The sequence below is a fragment of the Pantherophis guttatus genome, chromosome 1 (genome assembly GCF_059756535.1).
Source record: "Pantherophis guttatus breed Tessera chromosome 1, ASM5975653v1, whole genome shotgun sequence".
Classification (NCBI taxonomy): domain Eukaryota; kingdom Metazoa; phylum Chordata; class Lepidosauria; order Squamata; family Colubridae; genus Pantherophis; species Pantherophis guttatus.
Window position 1 is genome coordinate 41284135 of NC_142063.1, and position 22464 is coordinate 41306598.

Consider the following 22464-nt stretch of genomic DNA (forward strand, 5'->3'; position numbering starts at 1 on the left):
AGGGAGGGAAAGAGAGAGAGGGAGGGAAAGAGAAATGATATTACGAAAGTTTTTCTTTTTTATTGTTGCTACACATATTTCAAAAGCAGGGAAAAAAATGAAGGGGCATAATAGTGCATTTATCACATTTTTCTTAGAAAAATTAGCTGAGCTCTCCCTTGTTTATCCATATTTTAGGTAGTAAAACCTCAGTATTCAGGTTAAATTGCCACGTTGGCATTTTGCAATAAATAAGTGGGTTTTGGGTTGCAGTTCGGGCACTCGGTCTCTAAAATGTTCGCCATCACTGATGTAGGGCAAATTTATAGGATAAGCATCAAAAGATATGACCTCTTCAAAACAGGTGAGTTATGTGATTTATCAAAAGTTACCAATATATGTACTTAGAATACAGATATTGGTAATGAAAATCACACTAATATTTTTAGAAGAAATAAGGAAAAGTGCCTCAAGTGGTAAAACAATTAACTTATTTTAAAAGAAAGAAAAATATTATCAGGGAAGTTTTAAAGCCTGAAGTCATTACCTCAGTTTTGTGAATTTTCTGATAATTCCCATTCCAAGATATCAACTTTCTGTCCTTTCCACCTCCAGACACAAGGGTGCCATCTCGTAACATACAAAGGGCAAATATACCCCCTTCATGAGCTCCTTGAATTGCAGTGCTTATTCTGTTGGTACCTGGAAAGAAGAGGACAGAAGCTCACTAAAAATAATGTTTTACTCGTTTATTCATTTAGTTTTTCCTTTGCTAAAGGAAATACAGTGTGGTGGCCACTATAATTTCTCTCTGGTCATGAACTTTAACAAAATGTTAAAGTTTTGAGAAGAAAAAACAATAAGTCAACAGGGTTTGGGTTTCTAACATCCTAGATCTCCTCTTAGAGCTTTCTTTAAAAAACAGATTTTTATGATTTACATGAAACAAAACAAGTTTAATTGCAAATAATAAGCTTTTCCGAAGAAATGGACAGCAATAGAGAAGACGCGACTGTTTGTCCCTTGCTGTTGTGGTCTGCTGGCAGCCTGCAGAGCTGACAGCAGAGTTGGACAGTGAGGAGGCTGGGGAGAAACATAGGCCAGTCCTGGAGTCTGGGGAAGGCTCGGACAAGGGCTCTGCGTCGGAGACAGAGATGGGGCCAGGACCATCTGGGAGTTATGTGCTGATTCTGGAGTTCCCAGAGTCTGATGTCAGCGAGGCAGAGGAACAGGGGGAGTCTGTTCCCAGTGCGCGCATGCGCAGAGCTGCAAGAAGGCAAGAACAGTTAAGACAAAAGGGGCGACTCGGGAGTAAGGCTTGGAGATGATTGGCCCTTCCCATAACACATAAAGGAGAAGCAAAGGCACATGAGCCTTTGCAGGAAGCAACTTTGTTCGTGCTGGTCCGGTTTAAATTCTGAAGCTCCGTTTTGACTCTGTGCTCATGTGGCCTTGCAAAGCTAATTGCCAATTAGGTCTTTAGCAGCATGTCAAGGGAGATAAAGGTGGGTGCTTATCAGCCTTATCCCGAAGGACTGTGGCAGACTTCTGTCAGACTCTTTACAAACTATTTGTGACTCATCATGGGCTGTGAATGAACAGAATTCACAGCTGTTGAAATAAAAGGAGGGTTTTTGGGACTAATTGTGTGCTTTTTACTGTCTAAGGAATCCTAGGTCAGAACACTCACACTTAAGAATCCTTAAAGGAGTGGGCCTTGAGTGGCTATCCTGTTTAATAGCAATAGCACTTAGATTTATATACCACTCCATAACGCTTTACAGCATTCACTGAATGGCTTACAAATGTCAGCATATTGCCCACAACAATCTGGGTCCTCATTTTATTGACCTTGGAAGGCTGCAAGCTTGAGCCTGTCAGGATCGAACTCCTGGCTGTGGGCAGTTAGCCTGCAATAATGCAGTCTAACCACTGTGCCAGCTCAATCTCATTGGAATAAATTTGAATAAATTTACAGCTCATCTACAACTTCATAGCATCCCTCATCCATGTGATTGCCATTGCAGAGAGTATGTGTTTGCCTTGTTCCAGTCGTGTGGTTTTTTTTTTTTTTCCCCCACTACGGAGATGAAAGATTGGAGAAACTGATTGCAAGGAAGTAAGCTGTTTGCTCTAATACAGTGGTAGGCAAGCTTGGTTGTTTTAGGAATTCTGAGAGTTGAAGTCCACAGGGTGTGAAAGAGCCAAGTTTGTCTACCACTGCTCTAATACATATTGAAAACAATGGAATTGTGCTGGCCACAAACACACTACAGAAACATCTCATAGTATTATTTTGAAATCTGTTTCCAATTTCTTTGTTTGGGGGGGTGGGGGTGGAGAAAGCAAGCAATTTGTATAGGCAAATTCATCTACCTGACCTATCCTGCCATTGGTGCAATTGCACTGCTTTTGACGTGTAGAGAGCAAACAGTTTCATCTCAGGAAAACTCTTTCTCTTCAATTTCTCTGCTCTGGTGGGGGGTGGGGTGTCAGGTAAAGGAAAGATTGCCTATAGAAATCGGTCAGTTCCAACCACCATCACCTTTTGCAAAGCAAAGATTGGAGAGAAAGAGATTTCAAGAGTTGCTTGTCCTTTTACACATTAAGAACAATGCTATCGTGCCAGCAACCTAGGGCTAGAATTTGTAGATGCACTATGAAAATTAGCTGAAAGTACTCTATTGAAATCTTTTCCTCTGCTCTACAGAAAATGGGAGGGAGGTTGTTTTTTTAAAAAAAGCAAGCAATTTATGTAGGTAATCTATTCTTTCTTTCCAGCTGCTGGTGCTAATTTACTAGTTGTAGTAGTAATAGTACTATTATACTATAATATACAGGTGAAACTCGAAAAATTAGAATATCATGCAAAAGTTCATTTATTTCAGTAATGCAACTTAAAAGGTGAAACTAATATATGAGATAGACTCATTACATGCAAAGCGAGATAGTTCAAGCCTTGATTTGTCATAATTTTGATGATTATGGCTTACAGCTCATGAAAACCCCAAATTCACAATCTCAGAAAATTAGAATATTACATGAAATCAATAAAACAAGGATTGTACATAGAACAATATCAGACCTCTGAAAAGTATAAGCATGCATATGTACTCAGTACTTGGTTTGGGCCCCTTTTGCATCAATTACTGCTTCAATGGGGCATGGCATGGATGCTATCAGCCTGTGGAACTGCTGAGGTGTTATGGAAGACCAGGATGCTTCAATAGCGGCCTTCAGCTCTTCTGCATTGTTCGGTCTCATGTCTCTCATCTTTCTCTTGGCAATGCCCCATAGATTCTCTATGGGGTTCAGGTCAGGTGAGTTTGCTGGCCAATCAAGCACAGTAATCCCATGGTCATTGAACCAGGTTTTAGTACTTTTGGCAGTGTGGGCAGGTGCCAAGTCCTGCTGGAAAATGAAGTCAGCATCCACATAAGTCATCCTTCCACATGTGGAAGGAAGTATGAAGTGCTCCAAAATCTCCTGGTAGACGGCTGAGTTGACCCTGGACTTAATGAAGCACAGTGGACCAACACCAGCAGATGACATGGCTCCCCAAATCAACACAGACTGTGGAAACTTCACACTGGACTTCAAGCAACTTGCAGTGTGTGCCTCTCCATTCTTCCTCCAGACTCTGGGTCCTTGGTTTCCAAATGAGATGCAAAAGTTGCTCTCATCAGAAAAGAGGACTTTGGACCATTGAGCAACAGACCAGTTCTTTTTGTCTTTAGCCCAGGTAAGACGCTTCTGACGTTGTTTGTTGTTCAGGAGCGGCTTGACGAAGAATACGACATTTGAGGCCCATGTCCAGGATCCGTCTGTGTGTGGTGGCTCTTGATGCACTGACTCCAGCCTCAGTCCACTCCTTGTGAAAGTCCCCAACACTTTTGAATGGCCTTTTCCTGACAATCCTCTCCAGGCTGCGGTCATCCCTCCTGCTTGTGAACCTTTTTTTCCCCACACTTTTCCCTTCCACATAACTTTCTATTAATGTGCTTTGATACAGCACTTTGGGAACATCCAAATTCTCTTGCAATTACCTTTGGAGGCTTTCCCTCCTTATGGAGGGTGTCAATGATGGTTTTCTGCACAACTGTCAGGTCAGCAGTCTTTCCCATGATTGTGATTCCTACTGAACCAGACAGAGAGACCATTTAAAGGCTCAGGAACCCTTTGCAGGTGTTATGGCTTAATTAGCTGATTAGAGTGGGACACTTTGAGCCTAGAATATGGAACCTTTTCACAATATTCTAATTTTCTGAGATTGTGAATTTGGGGTTTTCATGAGCTGTAAGCCATAATCATCAAAAGTATGACAAATCAAGGCTTGAACTATCTCGCTTTGCATGTAATGAGTCTATCTCATATATTAGTTTCACCTTTTAAGTTGCATTACTGAAATAAATGAACTTTTGCACGATATTCTAATTTTTCGAGTTTCACCTGTAATATAAATCTGATAAGCCTAATATAATCCTAGCTAGTATTTTGAAAAATAACATTTTGCAAATAGGATTAATATATGTCTCAAAGATCCTCCCCAAAAGTCTTACCTTCTATTTTGTGTGTGTGTCTAAAGAGATTTCTTCTTCTATATACAGTAAAAAGTTATTTATTATTATGCAAGTTCATTCTTTTCTTACCCTTCCCCCATATGAAAATATTTCCACTTGAATCTCCTGTGATTGTATCACCATTTTCAGAAAATGTCACACATAAGACAAACTTTGGCTTTTCTTGTTTCTACATGATAAAATAGAATATCAATGAGCAATATACTTTTATTATATATTTCATATATTCCGTTCAGTTATCAATGTGTTAACAATTTTTTTTTAAATCCTACTTTTCTCCCTAATGAAGAAAAAAATAAACACATTAATGTTTCAAAGAACAAGTGAGAAAGTTATATTATAATCTTAATGTAGTAGAAAAACTGTATAAGTATAGATATACATGATATGAATAGCCTATATTGTATATATGCTTTCTCTCCCTTAGTCTTGACTTGTTGCTTCTAAAAAGCAATGTAGTATCAAGAGCTACTGTCTATCAGCTAAGATGCTTGAAAGATAATAGGTGATATAAATTTGACAAAAAAGTGTACGAACAAGTGTGATAAAACAAAAACATATCTTTAGTAGATGATGCCAAATATTAGCTCAGGAAAATGGCAAGGAAATAGAGAAAGAGATAGAGAAACTTCCATTTTGAGGTTTATCAAGCAAGAGAAAAGAAATAATAAAAATATAGCACGACAAGGTGCATAATGGGATTCCATTAAGGACAGAAAGATTACTAAAATAGGAAAGTGATCAATAGTAGAAAAAGCAATATCTTACTAGTGCAATCATCATATAGCCATGGTTTTAATAATACAGTAAATTTTTGATTCACTCTTTTAAATTATTCTTAGCTAGGTAGGTAACTAGTTTTGAGTTTTAATTATTGTTAGCTATGTAACTGAAATAAAACAGACCACTTAATCGTGATTAAGTGGATAGTTAACACTTAATACTTTAAAATAATTAAATTAAATTAATGATAATGAGAAATATCATTTTGCTGGGATTTAAAAGAAAAAATAAATAAAAACATACAGTAAGATGAAATTTGCTAGGGAATAGTTCAGGATACAAAAGAAATAAAGAAATTAATTTGTCTGTTTACGACTTCATGTTTCTAAAGAAACAGCATGACAGCAGAGCAAAACTGGGAGATAGAATATTAACATTCCCCTAATGACCCTCTGGCTGCAAGGGAAAAAAATAAATAAGAATATAAACATTTGTACCTCAAATAATCCCTGCTTTTTGATAAGAGAATTCCCTTCAATCGTCCAAAAATAAAGATGAGATTTTCCACATGTAACTATTATGTTAGTGTCTGTAGGGTGAAAATCAGCGGCAAATACTGCTTCATTAGAGCACTAGAAGAAGAAGAAATATTTTAAATTTGCGAACAAAAGCAATAATTTTAATATTAAGTTCTACTGCATACTAAGTATGATTTTTCATACATGAATCCCAAGTTATTGGATTGTTGCAAGTGCAAATCTGCACTTTATATAGTACCTACAGACCCAGAAGGTGCTGGCACAGTTTAGAAATGAGAGCTATGAATAGTGCTGTTTTCTTCATTTCCACTTTATCCATACAAGACAAGTTTCTTATGATTTCTTCCACTAATAAGTAAACCTTATTACAGATGTACAGTAGAGGCAGGATATTTTCTCCCATAGCATTCATTTATAATGAAGGATACATTTCAACAGGAAAACAATTTAACAGCAAGACTAGTTGTCCCATCAACATCAACAAGATGTTGGAATGACGGCAAAATATTATAGATATTTTTTGACTACAAAAAAAAAAAAAAATCCTGCTGGTCTCAAGTACAACACACAAATGCAAAATACCTTGACCTCTGCAACTTTTTCTTCCCTCTGCCAGTCCCATACTGAAAGCACATGGTCATTGGAGTCATCCACTGAGCACAAGTTACTGCCTCCATTCTGAAATAAAACATGAAGTATTCCATCATCCTTCAGTTGTTTGCTATTTCAAAACTAAGCACTCATCTTCCAGTTACAGTTTTGTATTTAGGATATTATGAATACTTTGTCTGAAAAAATGGTGTCTCTTGAGAATGCTGAACTTAAATTTGAATGTGAAACGCAAACTGTGTGAATTCTAAAACAAATGAAATAATCAGACTCTCTTTCTGCATTCAACTAATTCCACAGATTGTCTTCCAATTGAGCAGGGTTCTACTGGGAAAAACACAATGGAATAAGGGACAGAGAGGCCTGTTTTCTTCATCTAAATGTTTCTCATATCCAAAAATAAAAGTAAAGTAATGGGGAAAATATACAGATAGCTATTTAGCAGGGGTGAAATGCTCCCGGTCCGGACCAGATCACTTGATCTGGTAGTGATGGCAGCGGATGGTTCAGAAAACCGGTAGCAAATATCCCTGACATCCCCCCACCGAAGAGGTTGTAGAAAAAAAAATGCCTTTAAAAAAGCCTCTGGCGATCCCAGCTGAGTTGCCTGATCGTCAGAGGCTTCTAAAAGCATTTTTTTGCAACCTCTTAAGGTTGCAAGAAAAAATGCTTTTAAAAGTAAAAAAAAAAGTTGGCCACGCCCACCCAGTCACATTACCCTCCCCACCAAGCCATGCCCACAGAACTGGTAGTAACAAATTTTACATTTCACCACTGCTATTTAGTGATATTATGTAACAACATTTATACCTATAAATATGTTCGAAAACTATATTCTTATACTTAAAACTTCCTTAATTAAGGAAGATTTCAATAAAAAAAATTAATTCACATTGTCCAGATAGTATCTCTAGAAGCAAATAGTATTATATACCATCCATTGTAAAATCTATGCAACCAACCCTTAAGTAATTTTGTTAAGCAGTCTTAAAAGGAAAAAAAATAGTCCAGTTGCCTTTTGAAAACTATGTCACCTTTGAGACAACTATGATCTAGATGACTGAGAATCTCCATAGACACCAGCAGTCTTAATTTTTAAAAAAACTTATAATTGGCCCTGAAAAGCTTAGAAAGCACATTAAATATACATTAAATACTACTCACTGATTTAGAAAATGCAATGCATGTAACAGCTCGATCAAAGAATCCCATGCCAATTACATGTAGTGTATTCAAAGTAACAGAATCCCAAATACGGACATGAGGCAGCAATTGCTATGAAAATGAGCAAAGACAAATAGATGCTTTAAGGGAAGAGTTCAGAACATAAACAATTCTCAACATCCTGGATGGAATGCACAACATTTTCAGTTTGCAGAAACACAGGTAAGAAAATAAGAAGTTCTATTTTCTATGGTCAAACTATTACAGCAATTTGTTACTTGAATATTTTAACAACAGCCATTATTCTATTTGAAGTCATCAGCTCAGCTCAAGGCAAATGACAGGTACTTTGAACAACAGTCCACTCTATGCTAAAGTTTGAAGGTACAATAATTAACTATGGGCATGTTGCTGCTAAAAGTTTTAGGATACCTGCCCATGTAGAACTGCACTGATCTGGCATTGGCATATAAACTGTGCCACATGGCAAAATGTCCACTGTATGATTTGCTCTGCACGGTTTGGAAGCAGTCTATTTTCCCTTGGGTAGAAACTCTTCCTTCATTCTTCCTCCTATTCTCTGCGCATCAAGATCCCAGTAGATTTCCTAGACAACCTTATTCATGAACACAGATTCAATATTTTAGTCAATGTCATAATTCCTGTTTTAAAAAATTCCTGGCTTAATTCTATCTGCTTATATAAACCATATGTTTTGAACAGTTGTCATAACCAATCTCTGGCCAGTTGTTGTTGTTGTTGTTAGTATATGGTGTTGTCACAGTAGCCAGGAGACCGCAATGCTATTGCAGAGTAGTGATTTGGCTTGCCAAGGTACCAGCTCTGTTATAGGTAATGCTGGTGCGCTTCCCAAGATGTGCCACAGACAAGGGCGAGCTGGCTTCACACCAAAGAGAAGGATGAGCTGCTCTTCCTGCAGCATCATCCAAGGCCCCTGTTCTGTCCCCCCACCTCACACAGGCAGACACACGATCAAAAGACGTCTACAGTAATTTATTTTTACAAGCCGACCTGAATCCCTTTGGCAGATAAAAATTCTGGCAGCTACTTTCCGAATGCCTGCCAAGTTTTTATCACCTCTAGAAACAGGAGTCAGCGTATCCGTAGTCCGTTGCTGGGGCAACCAAGAGTTCAACGAGTAGTCAGAAGTCATTCACAAAGTCCAAGCCTTAATTCCGAAAACTATCCCATCCGAACCTCACGATATGCAGTTTTTGTCTGTCACAGAGCCTGCAGAGTAACCCCACCCACTTTTATCCCCTGTGGGGCATGGCTCAGTGACTCAGCAATCTCTGGCCCTTCCCCACCTCTTCCTTTGCTGCGCACGCCTCTCCCTCCGACGCTGCCTGGGATCAATCCAAGATTGATCTTCATCACTCCCTTCATCACTTCATCACTGCCCCGACATGCTTTCCTCCTGGCCTTCAGCTAGAACCTGAAGCGTTGCCAGAAAGGAGATTCCTTGAGAGGGAGGCCTTGTCAGTTCCTCCCCATCACTTTCAGAGTCATCTTCCTCCGTGAGGACAGACTCGGGAGCCGGAGTCACAACAGCTCCCTCCTTTCCCAGAGCTGTCTTGCAAACGGGCACCACAACTGGGAAGGTTCAGAACCATCAGAAATCTGACTGCCTGCACAGAGCATTAGCTCGTCTCCCCACCAAAGTGTTACCTATCTGTTTGAAAGCATGTTCATTTGTATAGAAGATGCTTTCAAACTGTTATGTGGACAGAAGCTGAGACAAATGACAGGAGCTCACCCTGACATGCAGTGCTAGGGCTTGAACCACTGGAGCTGAGACCATCTCCAGTGTCATTAAGCCACTGAGCCACTGCACTCTCCTGACCAGTGAGTTCAAACAAATCTATACTGTGATGCTATGGTTCCATACCATCATCACTACTTTTAATAGAAATTTATATGCTGGGAGAATGACATCTTGACGTTTTGCTCTTTCTCTTTGTAACAACTCAATTTTTTGCAAAACAGTCAAACATATACATATAGTCAAAAAATGGAGGCAGTGTTTACAACTTTATTTTCCCTATTTTTGTGTAAAGTGGTAATGGGATTATTTGGTTATTCCATGAACCGATGTAGTTGGAGAGGATTTCTGTATTTTCCTATTGGTCAGCTCGAGGGACCACTAATCACCTCATAATACTGCCATGTTTTCAGTGATCCAGTGTCACAGACACTAAAACAATTCTATTCAAATTCTTTGGAAAATGGAAAATGGCAACAGCGTTACAGTTCAAATGACAGAGACCACAATTAGTGCTATGAATTTGTTAAAGGTCTTAATTGAAATAACTCTTTTAAGCTTAGAGTCTCATTTGAAGTGCAGATATTAGAGTTATGGAGTGTTTGAGGTTAAAGGCAAAAAGATGCTTTAGAATGCATGAAGAGTAACACCTATTTGCAACTCTTTAATCAAGCACATTCTTTTTCCAGAATTGTAAACTGGTGCTACACTCCCATACACATTGAAGCAATCCAAAGTCCTAATGGGAATAAAACAAATGGATTATCAAATAAATCAACCCAAAATTCTCATGCAAGGCACAAATGACCAGGCCCAAAATCACCCTACTTCGAACACATTATGTAAAGACTTAGCTCTTTGGAGAAGACTTTAATGTTAGGGAAGGTGGAAGAGAACAGGATGACCAAACAAAAGATGGCTAGAGTAAACTACAGTGGTGATGAATGCATCATTTTAAGTCCTAAAGGACCACCTCAGGGGCAATTGTCATGAGAAAAAATTATATGTGGTTGCCAACAGTTGGCTATAACTTGCTAGCACATAATCAATCCAAAAAATCCCAAAAGTCTAACTTTGAAAAATATTCCAAGTATACACATAAAGAATTACCAATATTCTAAAATTCTGGTGCTTGAATTATTGGGAAGAGAGAAGGGTCCCTGGTATTTTTGGACAGCACTGGGTGGGCGGTGGGGGGAGATATGAGTTGTCTAAAATTAATAGGAGTTTATTTGAGTTCATGAATATATTAAGTTTCTGTTGGGTCCCTTTCTATAATATGAACATTCTAAAGTTTTATATAAACTCTCTATTTTCTTGTTACAATAAAACTACTGGTAATTATATATACTTCTGTGTGGTGAGGCACCTTCAAGTCAGTGTTGACTCTTGACAACTGCCTGGACAAGTCCATGCAATTTTCTTGGCAAACCTTCAGAAGTGGCTTGCCATTCTTATCTATAAACTGTATAAAATCTTGACAATGATATATATATATCATTATATATAAATTATAAATTATAATTAACTGCAGAGCCAATCTGTATTTGAAGTACCCTTGTATGATTCTAATTTGACATATAAATATATTTTCATATAATATATACATGCAATGCATTTATAGGACCACTAGAGAGCAATCTTTGTAAATTTAAGTCTCAACTACAACTTGCACAGGAGACAGAAAATATTTATATACTGATGACTGAAGTTAGTAAAAAGGTAAAGGTTCCCCTCGCACATACGTGCTAGTCATTCCCTACTCTAGGGGGCGGTGTTCATCTCTGTTTCAAAGCCGAAGAGCCAACGCTGTCTGAAGACATCTCTATGGTCATGTGACCAGCATGACTAAATGCCAAAGGCGCACGGAACGCACCTTCCCACCAAAGGTGGTCCCTATTTTTCTACTTGCATTTTTTATTAACTTAGTTTTTGCTAAATTACTAAATTAGTGCAGTGGGCTAATTTACCAGATTACACATAGTTTATTCGATTGATAACCTGCCTTTCATTTAGGAGCTCAATTTACACACACAGAACTTCTTCCCCTTATTTTATCCCACAACACATTTGAAATTAGTTGGGCGAAGAGACATTGTCCATTATGTTAAAGTTTATGTATATCAGAAAGGAGACCTAGCACAGGTTTTTAATTTAGTTTTTTTAATTAATGACAGAAAAACTAAATTAGAAGACCAAATTTAGGATATTAATGCATCTTTTTAAACATTTTCAAGGAAACTATTTTAATACAGTTAAAAATACAATTAAAAATACAGTTTTAATAGTTTTCAAGGAAACCAATATTTAAATAAGTATATACATTGTATCCAATTTAATAATTAATCCAGGGGTGAAATGCTCCCAGTTCGGACCGGCTCACCTGATCCAGTAGCGATGGAGGCAGATGGTTTGGAGAACTGGTAGCAAAAATCCCTGCCCCCCTCCATTGCCCAGCTGAGCCGTGCAATCATCAGAGGCTTTTTTTTTTATTTTTAAAAACATTTTTTCTACAATCTCTTTGGTGGAAAAAATGCTTTTAAAAGTAAAAAAAAAGCCTCTGATGATCACGTGGCTCAGCTGGGATCGTCAGAGGCTTTTTAAAAAAAGAAAGCCTCTGCCAATCAGGCAAGTCAGCTGGGTTCGTCAGAGGCTTTAAAAGCATTTTTTTTACAACCTCTTCAGACGAAGAGGTTGTAGAAAAAATGGTTTTAAAAGTTTAAAAAAATGGCCACGCCCACTCAGTCATATCACCCCCACACACACCAAGCCATGCCCACAAAACCGGTAGTAACAAATTTTACATTTCACCACTGAATTAATCCCATGTTATGTAATTAAAATGACCAACCAGATAGCTATGGAAAGCCCATAAACAGAATATAATGGCAACTATAATGGCATCCCCTGTGTGAGGAGCAAGCTGGCACGCATGCGCACGCCCGAGTGCCTGCCGGCCTGCTGCTTACACAAGTTGAACTGTGCGCAGGCGTGCACACGCTCCAGCCAGCCACTCAGATGGCCCAATTCCGAATAGGCCACAACCTGGTAGTGGGCCATTGGCTGAAGATTGGGGACCCCTGATATAGACAACACTTCACCATAATAAAAAAAGGATCAATTAGAGAACACCTATAGAACCATCAACAACATTTTCAAAGGACTCCAGTTTACCAGAGAAGAAGAAAACAACAACTCATTACCCTTCCTGGATATCCTGACCAGCAGAGACCAGAACGGCAATCAAGAAACACAAGTCTACAGAAAAACCACCCACACCATTTAAGTGCTCCACCGTCAAAGCAACAACCCAACCTCCCATAAGAGAAGCTGCATAAGAACTTTATTTAGATGAGCACAAACTCCCCGCAGCAATCCTGAACAGCAGAAAAAGGAAACAGAACATCTATACAACATATTCCAACAAAATGGATATCCATGCAATTTTATCAAAGTCTCTGATCACTCAACAGAATACAGCACAACCAAGCCCTAAAAAGAGTAACACTGCCATACATCAAGAACATTTCAGAAACAGCAAACAGTCTAACCAAAGAACCTCTAAGATCACTCCCACCAATACTGGCAGGGCAAGCCACTAGAATATAATAGTTTCGGTAATGAAACATCTGCAAGAAAACAACCAAGTTCAGAGAGCACCAAGGACCCCTCATTTCAATCCAGAACTATAAATAGTCTCCTTTAATTGTATCTGAAAGCTTCATTTTGATACAAATTATTCTCATACAAAATAATGCTATACATTGGAACTATCATATAAATGAATAGGCTGGATACTGAATTCAAAATAATTTAAAACCAAGTTTCTAATGTTTAGAAAATTTATGAAGCTTTATGAAATGTTCAAATCAAAGTTATAACAAGGCATAGACATTTAAGCAAAGACAACACTGCTACGGTTTTAGACTGAAAATATACCTGGAGTATGAAGCCTAGGAGCAATTTCAACTTCTTTCATATATTTCAATAACCAATTAATATCTTATTCACTAACACAAATATTAGGAATTTATTTCAACAGTTGCTCTATATTAATATTAAAGCAATCCTAGCACGGGACAAGAATAATTTCATTTCAAGGAAATAAAATTCTAATAACTCCTTACTTTTCCATCCTTAGATGTCCCTGCAACCTGACCAGTTGCTATGGTAATCCTGTCAGGATGTACTGCTAGGCTGCCAAAAAAAAAAAAAAAAAAGGTGGGAAGAGGAAACACACATTTATTAAAATAAAAAAAATAAAAGCATTTTTATAACCTGAATGAAAACAACAAAACACTTTTTACTTGATGTTTCCTAAAAATTTATTGAGGTGCACAAGAAAACATTCTTATTTTATCATGTATCTTAACTAATATTAAATGCTACTGTATACTATAGTGCCCTACAATGCTATTTTAATTTTGTTTAATTTCAATTTTATTCAGATCTAATCATTTATTTTTCATTACAAAGTGTTCAGATTGGATTTATCTATCTACAGTGTCTTCTAACACTAAAAAAATGAGGATGGCTAAAAGTGCAGTTGCACCAATTTTTTTGTTCCTTTTTGTCTAATTATGCATATTTGGAGATTGTAGTTTATATTATATAGGATAAACTTGTCCCATTCAAATATTATTTCCTATTATTTTAGATACGCACAACCTGAACTTGGGTTGCTACAGACAAACCAGTACTTAGCTTCAGTCTCTAAGCTGTATGTCTTTCATAGTTTTTGACAGGTTTTGTTTTAGGAAAAATGAAATATTGAACCAAACAAGACTCTATACTACAATATATTCTAACCATTACCAGTGAATCCAGGGCCACCACCATTTCTAAGACAATTTCATTTATAGCCGCAGAAATTTGGCTGCCATTATATTTTCTTTATCAGACATAAACTAAAAGATATATCTTTGAATGTTTTATTCTGATTTTTTTTCAAACTTCCTTTTTCTATGGCTTACCACTTCACATCGTCATTGTGACCAATGTAATGTCTCTGAAGTTGTTCTTCAACGTTATACAATACAACCACAGATGCAATGAAGTAAACAGTTTCTCCGGTTGGTAAAAGGTACAGATTATTGCGACAATCCCGACCTCTATAACCATAGCTGGCATCTTAGTTAAGATATAACAACTGAACATTAGATGTTGACAATCATGTGGAATTCTAGGACCATAAAGTGCATACAGTAAGGCTCTTCAGCTGTTTGAAACTTTACCAATCTCTATCACAGGAACAACTCTGATGGTAACACTTGTTAATTATTACATCAATGATTAAAATTCTAGTTATAAGAATATATTATATATATATATTTCCCTTTAAGAAGATAGATACTTTTGTAGAATTTTATATATTTTTCACATTTCATGGCATGTCATCATAGGTGCTGGTTCGAAGATCACCAACTTTCTATTAGAAAGATTATGAATGCATTTATGAGTGGGAAGATTTGAAACAATTGAAAATTTGCTCACGTGCCAGTTTGTGGAAGGGCAGAATTTTACATACTGTAGAACATTCTCCTTCTCCCACTTAAAATCAAATATCCCCCAGCTAATAGGAAGAGATTCTTCCCAAAGGGAAAATGGACGTTGACTTACCTGAACGTCCTTTTTCTGGGCACTGTGACTGCAATTCATGGCTGGGTATTCCACACATGCGTAGTTGAGTACTGAATGATGAATATTCAAATTCCTTGTTGGTGTCCGCCCTCTCTGTGCTATCCTCCAGTTCATTTCGCGAAGAAAACAGGTACTAGAAGTCAACAGAAGAAAACAGACCAAGACACCAACACCGCCAACAGACAAATGGCTAACAGGGCAGTCAGCCGGAACAGGGAGGGAATGGATTGCAGTCGCAGTGCCCAGAAAAAGGACATTCAGGTAAGTCAACGTCCATTTTCCAGTGTACTACTCCTGAAATCCATGGCTGGGATATACCCAAGCTCATACTCAGTGGGCGGGAGGCTGACTGCTCCCCGAGCCCGGTACTGAATGGACTTGTTGCAACACCCTCCTGCCGAAGGAAGCCTCAGCCGAGGCAAAAGCATCAATTTTGTAGTGTCAGATAAATAGTGAGGCAGAAGACCACGAGGCTGCCCGACATATATCCGTAATGGAAGCCTGCGTAGCCCACGCAGCCGTGGTAGCCGCGCTGCGGGTGGAATGGGCGAAGACCCTGCCTGGTACCGGTCTGGACTGGCGTTCACAAGCTGTAGATATGCAGGCTTTGATCCAGCGGCCCACCGACGAAGAAACCTTCCGTCCCATGGAAGATGGATGGAAGGACACCAAGAGAGCCTCCGTCTGACGAAAAACAGCCGTACGTTTGAGGTATCAATGGAGTGCCCTATGAACGTCCAACATATGCCAGCGTCGCTCCAGAGGGTGACGAGGGTTCGGGCAGAAATCCAGCAAAACGAGCTCTAGGGATCGATGGAACAAAGAGTTCACCTTGGGTACGAAGGTAGGGTCCAAGTGGAGAACCACCTTTTCGGTGTGAAAGATGCAGAGGTCTTTGCGCACAGACAACGCCCCAATCTCCGAAATCCTCCGGGCAGACGTGATAGCAAGGAGGAATGCGACCTTGAAGGAAAGAAACTTAAGGCTGATGGAACTCAAGGGCTCGAACGGGTCCGAAGTAAGAGCCTGGAGAACCAGGGGCAGGTCCCAGGAAGGATAATGGTGAACAACCGGCGGAGACAGAACAGTTGCTCCACGAAGAAAACCTTTGATCCTCGGGTCCTGGGACAAGGGGTGTCCTGGATCCCGGGGCAGCACTGTAGCCAGAGCAGCTACCTGGCTCCGTAAAGTCGCAGAGTCCAGACCCTTGTCCAGCCCCGCCTGCAAGAAATGAAGAACTTTGGTGATCTCAGCCGTAATAGGATCAACATGGTTGCGTGAACACCAAACAGAAAGCGCCTCCCAGGACGCCTCATAAATACAGACAGTTGAGGGCCGGCGCGACGACAGGATGGTGCATATCACGGCCTCCGGCAGCCCGTCCTTCCTCAGCAAGGACCTCTCAAATGCCAGACGGTCAACCGGAGCCACTGAGGATCCGGGTGAACGATGACCCCCTGGCTGAGAGAGACCTTGTGCGACGGAATCGTCCACGATGGAGAGGTGGAGATCCGCGAACCAGGCTCTACGAGGCCAGAGAGGGGTGATGAGTAGAACCTCGGCTCGTTCCTGCAGTAGTTTCCGAATCACCTTCGGAATCAAAGGCAGTGGCAGAAAGGCGTAAAGCAGGCCAGGAGGCCAGGGACAGCGGAGAGCGTCGCTTCCTTCCGCACCCACACTCGGGAAGCGGGAGTAAAATCTGGGGAGGGGACTGTTCTGAGGTGATGCGAAAAGATCCACCAGAGGCCTGCTGAACAATTTCCTGAAACACTCGAGGGTGAAGGCGCCACTCAGCTGGATCTAGCTGCTCCCTGCTGAGCCAATCGGCACGAACGTTGGCCTGGCCTGAGATGTGGTCCGCCCTGAGCAATAGAGTGTGACATTCCGCCCAGGTCAGTAACTTCTCCACCTCGACCATCAGGGACTCCGAACGAGTTCCCCCCTCTCGGTTCACGTGGGCCTTGGTGGTCATGTTGTCGGTAAGGACCAGGACATGGCGCCCCTCCAAGAACGGCTGAAAATGGTGAAGGGCCAGGCGGACAGCTCATAACTCCAACCAGTTGATACTGTGAGACTTCTCCTCCCGGGACCACAGACCCTGAGTCACGTGATTGAGCAGGTGGGCTCCCTACCCCTGTAGACTCGCATCTGACGTTACGACGTTACGTTCTGGATCGGGCTCCAGAAATGTGCAGCCCTTCAGAATAGCCGGGGACAGCCACCAACGAAGAGACTTGCACACCCGAGGAGGAACCGGAACAGGATCCCTGGAAGTGCCCCGGCCCAACCTCTGATAACGTAACAGAAACCACTGTAGTTGACGACTGTGTCTGCATGCCCAAGGAACGATGGCTATGCAAGATACTAACTTCCCCAGCAACTGGGAAAGGAGAAGCAGAGAGGAGGTCCTCTGAGACGTCACCTGGGTCACCAACATGGTGATGGTCTGAACCCTGTCCGGGGAGAGAAACACATGGCCCCTGTCCGAATCGATGATCGCCCCCAGATGAAGCAATCGAGTTGTAGGCGATAGATGGCTCTTCTCCCTGTTGATCGAAAATCCGTGTTGCTGGAACACATTGATCACCAAGTTGATGTCCGACTTCACCTGATCTGGAGAGGTGGATAGAACAAGGATGTCGTCCAGGTAACAAAGGACATGCACCGGAAGGGCCCTAAGCTGTGCGGCCACCACCGCCACCAACTTGGTAAACGTCCTTGGGGCTGATGACAGTCCGAATGGCATCGCACAGTATTGAAAGTGAAGACCATTGTATTCGAAGCGCAGTTACCTGCGATGGGCAGCGTGAATCGGAACATGTAAGTATACCTCTTTTAGGTCCACCGACTTTAACAGATCTCCCTGTAGCCCCCGGAGGATTTGGCCACCAGGAACACTGGAGTAAAATCCTGTCCTCTCCTGAGTTGCTGGCACTGCTCGATGGCATTGATGGACAGAAGATGACGAAGTTCGGTATCCATAAGATGTCTCCTTGCTTCCAAAGTGGGCACTGGACATCGAACGAAGTGACTGGGAGGGGTAGAGTGGAACTCCAGACAAAGACCTTGTGAGACGGTGCGAAGGATCCACGGTTCGTTTATGGAGGCTTCCCAATGGTGGTGGAACAGTTGAAGGCGACCACCAATGGGAGCCGAAGGCCTTGAGTCATTTTCCTTTCTGGAAGGATCTGTGACCAGAACCCCTAAATGGGTGCCTGGCCGGGGGTTGATTGCGGCTACGATCCTGAAAGGACTGCCTGTCTGAGGGTCGATCCGCCCCGAGCGTAGGACCGTTGATGATAGCCCCCCCCCCCCCCCGAGGCCAAGAAGGACCAAAAGGACTGCCTCTGGGTATATGGAGTATATCTACCCTCCGGACGACGGTAAGACGAAGGAAGGATTTTGCGTTTGTCCTTATCTTCGATCAGAAGAGGCTCCAACGCAGCCCCAAATAGATCTGGAGCCTTGTAGGGTGAGGTGGCCAGCTTCCATTTGGTCTTCGCATCTGCTCTCCAATTGCAAAGCCAGAAAAGACGGCGAGATGTAACAGCTGACGAGAGAGCGCATTAAGCGAATTTAGCGGCATTCAGTGAAGCATCAGCCAAATACTCTGCTACCAGCTTGTTGACATGATGGAATCTCGTGTCCTCAGGAGGAAGCCGCTCCTGGAGTTGCTGCAACCAGAGCAAAGAAGCCCTGGTGAAGAAAGATCTAGCCGCTTTTACAGCCCAGGCAGCCGCCTGGTCTGTTTTTCTGAACGCCAGCTCAGCCTTCCTGTCCTCTGATTTGAGGCCATCCACCATGTCGCCGGAAAGAACGGACGAAGAGGCAAGAGCAGCTACCGGTGCGTCCACCGAAGGCACAGCTAAGAGGTCCTCCAGTTCAGGAGTGGCACAGTAAAAAATTTTGTCCAAGCCACTCAGTGCTATCAAAGAACCAGGTTGAGCCCAGCCACTCTGCACCACTTCCGAAAAGAGAGGGGGACAAGGAATCACATCCTTCTCAGGTTTAGCACTCTGGAACAGAGGGTCATGAAGAACCTTGGAGGAGGTATCTCCCTCAGCCGTTGAAGGCGTCAGGCCAAATTTGGTAGTGACCTTGGCCTTATGAAGAAGAGGTAAAGATCGAAGGCCTAAAAATACCAGTAAAAACAGGCTAGTCAGGGAGAAGGTCCTCATCTTCCAAAAATTCCATCTCCTCAGGACACTCCGCCTCAGCTTCAGACTCCTCACTGGAAACGTATTCACGTCTAGTTGAGGTAGTAGCTCTGTCACACACTTGCCCTTGCACCGTGGGCTGAGTAGAAGTCGAGGGGCCCGGAGCCACATTCTGTTGAAGGCCAGCTGCCAAGATCCTGGCCAAGGCATCTGACAGCATAGAATGAAGATTCAATTGTACATCCAAGCTGGTAGAGGCCGGCAGACCAGCCTGAGCAGTTGCAGGCGGATGAACGCACACAGGAGACTCTGGAGCAATGTCCACCTCTGGATCAGGAAGATGAGGCTCCGGGCTCAGAGGTCTGTCTGAACCAGGTTGAACCACACCAGCATCAGGTTCCAGACTGAGAGTTTCTGGTGGCAAATGGTGTGGCCTGTCGCCAAACACAGGTGGAGCTGAGGACACTGGAGCAGACACAAGTGGAGGAGCAGGTTGAGCTGTGGAGGTGCGAGTGGCTTTGGCACATTGTCATTCTAATGCCTTGTGGCGTCTGAGAGCGTCTTTCTCCTCTGTAGCTGAAGGCTTGGACTGTGACCTGAGGGCCCTAGGGACCGCACTCTTGGATTTGGCCTTAGCCCCCCTGGTGCCTGCTGCTGCCACTTCCCTAGAAGGGCTGGATTCGTTTTCCAGATCAGAAGAAAGGTTGGGGTCAGCCATATTTATTATAAGGTAGCCTGCAAGAGATGAGGCAAATTGGAACAAATTAAAAAAACAATCCATAAGTTAAGGTGAAATTAGAATAACCACCATTTAATACCCCCTCCCCAACTTCCAAGAGCCAGAAGAACTGGGGGGAGGAAACTGACACCCCATTCAGGCTGAGCCAATAAGGCCACAGGCAAGGCAAAGAGGCAAACAGTCTCCACACGCCAGCAAAGAAATAAGGCTTAGGCACAAGAGCCCTCAAACACCTTGCCCAGAGGCTAGGGGCTTACCCTGACTTGCCACGCAGTTAATCTGCCAAAGGCTTCATTCCGATCCGGAATGTGAAGAGAAACAAAATGGCGGCTGCCATGATTGCTGCCTCAAAATGGCGGCCGCGCCAGCCTCCGCACCAAAAATGGCGACTCCCAGCACACTGACCGCAGTTCCTTGATCCACGCAGCGATGACGGCAGTCCTGCAGCTCAGCAACCCCCGGCAGCTCAAATAGACCGCCGGTCAGCAAAGCGCCTAGTCGCAGGGACTCACATGGTGCCGAAAATCAGCTGAGATCCTCGGAGTGTGCCGCAAGCCTGGGCATTAACTCCGGAGCCGCAAATCAAAAGAACGAAAGCTGCGGCTCCGGCGGTAGTGGTTTTACCGGCTCACCGGTTGTCCAGCACCCCCGCCTGCGGCTAAAACGACCTCGGATCTGCCCAGCCAGGTCAGAATCCAGAAGAAACGCTGCGATTCTCGACAAAACAAAACGAGGTAGAGTGGCCTGCAGCCCCAGATATGCTATCTCCCCACAGCAGCAAAAAAACACAAACAAAAGCAGCCCCCAGCCAAACAAAAATTAACTAACTCAAATACACTAACACAGGAAAATATTAAAAACAAAAAACAATATCAAGAAAGTAATAAAAGCTAGCTAAATAGCACAGAGCAACAATTTACACTAGTTCCCACAATTACTGAGTGAAATGAACTGGGGAGGATAGCACAGAGAGGGCAGACACCAACAAGGAATTTGAATATTCATCACTCAGTACTCAACTACGCATGTGTGGAATACCCAGCCATGGATTGCAGGAGCAGTGCACTGGAAAATTGCAGCTCTTTTAATCAGCACACTTGATACTAAGCCAAAACTTCCACAGCAATATATACAACACAATAGCCAATAGGCCATATCAAAATAAAGAATATAACATTAATAAGATAATACGTAAAAGTAAAATTAAAAAACAGATTAAAAAAAGAATAAAATGATGAAAATCATATTAAATAGCTAGATTTTTAAATATTAAAATATTAAAACAATTAAAATTAGACTAAAAGCCAAACTACATTAAATCAAGAATGGTTTTCAATAGTATTTTAATTAAACTGGAAATCTATATTTAACAGTACAAAAACATTTGTAGAGTTTATTTGTACAAAAAAGAAATTGACTTTTGCTTGTAACTTGAAATATTAACAATGAGGAATAATTAAAAGAAGCAATCCAGCATAGCTAATGTTTTTGATTAGTATATGATCTTTGTGCTTGTACTGACAATCTGGATAGTTTTTCTAATAATTGGGTTTTTAATTAAAAAATAGTATAGAAATATTATAAATTCCCTTTGATATGCAACTAGAAACACACAACTTCCTTATATTATAATTAGTAATTACAGCACCCTACTTTTTATTATGCCTCTAATTTACTAACCTGATAGATTTAAACATAAACAGGGTGCATTAAACTGAAAACGTGAGAGATGATTGATAATATATAGATGAGAAGCTTCATAACATCAATATTTATTGTCTTCTTTCTGTGACAATATACTAGTTCCTTGAATTTAGATGCCTACTATGCTTCATCACATTTAAATATGTACTTTAAAAATAGATTTTCAGAAATAAGCATTATTTAGTTGAAGTGTGTCCATAAAGAAGGATACACCCATTCCAGTTTAAGCTTTTTGGATGGTAGTTCTGCCTTTGCTTCCAAATTGTAAGACTCCACTTGATCTTTTGGCATGTACATGGTAACAGGACGTCCACGCAGAAACATTTTAACATATCCTTCCTCTATTGAAAAAATAAATAAAATACATAACAAACAACATTCATACACAGTATTCTGCCATTTTATCATTTCATGTTTCTAACAAGTTATGTGGGAGAAACAGATATTTTTAAAAACAACCACCAAAGCCCTTAATTAGTAATGCACACTATTTTAAAAATACTTTTTAATACACTTGAGACTCCTTAATGAATAAATATATAATGGGGAGAAACAACCTGACTTTCAGAAAATGAGTGATTTTATTTTCTATTTCTATCTAACTGAGGAATTAACCTAATTATTATAATTAAAACAGAAAAGTCAGTAAAGTAAATTTTACTTTGAATTAAATTTTCCCATATCTGCATATCAGTATCTATAATGTTAATTGTAATGACTTCCTAGTTTAAACATAAACTTGGTATTTGATTTGCAATGATTAATGATACATGTGCTGAAGATAAGACAGTAAAAGAACTATGCTGCACCATGCATGCAACAACATAGCTGGATTTTGAAAATATAG

At 41.1% G+C, this 22464-nt stretch overlaps 1 protein-coding gene across 8 annotated transcripts in view; it reads right to left on the reverse strand.

The window, feature by feature from the left end:
• The window catches only part of EML1 (EMAP like 1), a 136712-nt gene that overhangs the window by 15403 nt on the left and 98845 nt on the right, over positions 1-22464 (reverse strand). For all 8 annotated transcript variants that reach the window (XM_087872274.1, XM_034418459.3, XM_034418458.3 and 5 more), the window contains 8 exons: positions 21829-21958; positions 14351-14500; positions 13505-13574; positions 7595-7705; positions 6404-6499; positions 5780-5914; positions 4629-4728; positions 527-681 (listed from right to left, as the gene is read on the reverse strand). In XM_087872274.1, the coding sequence (XP_087728400.1) occupies positions 527-681; positions 4629-4728; positions 5780-5914; positions 6404-6499; positions 7595-7705; positions 13505-13574; positions 14351-14500; positions 21829-21958 (947 nt within the window). The remainder of the gene's footprint in view (positions 1-526; positions 682-4628; positions 4729-5779; positions 5915-6403; positions 6500-7594; positions 7706-13504; positions 13575-14350; positions 14501-21828; positions 21959-22464) is intronic.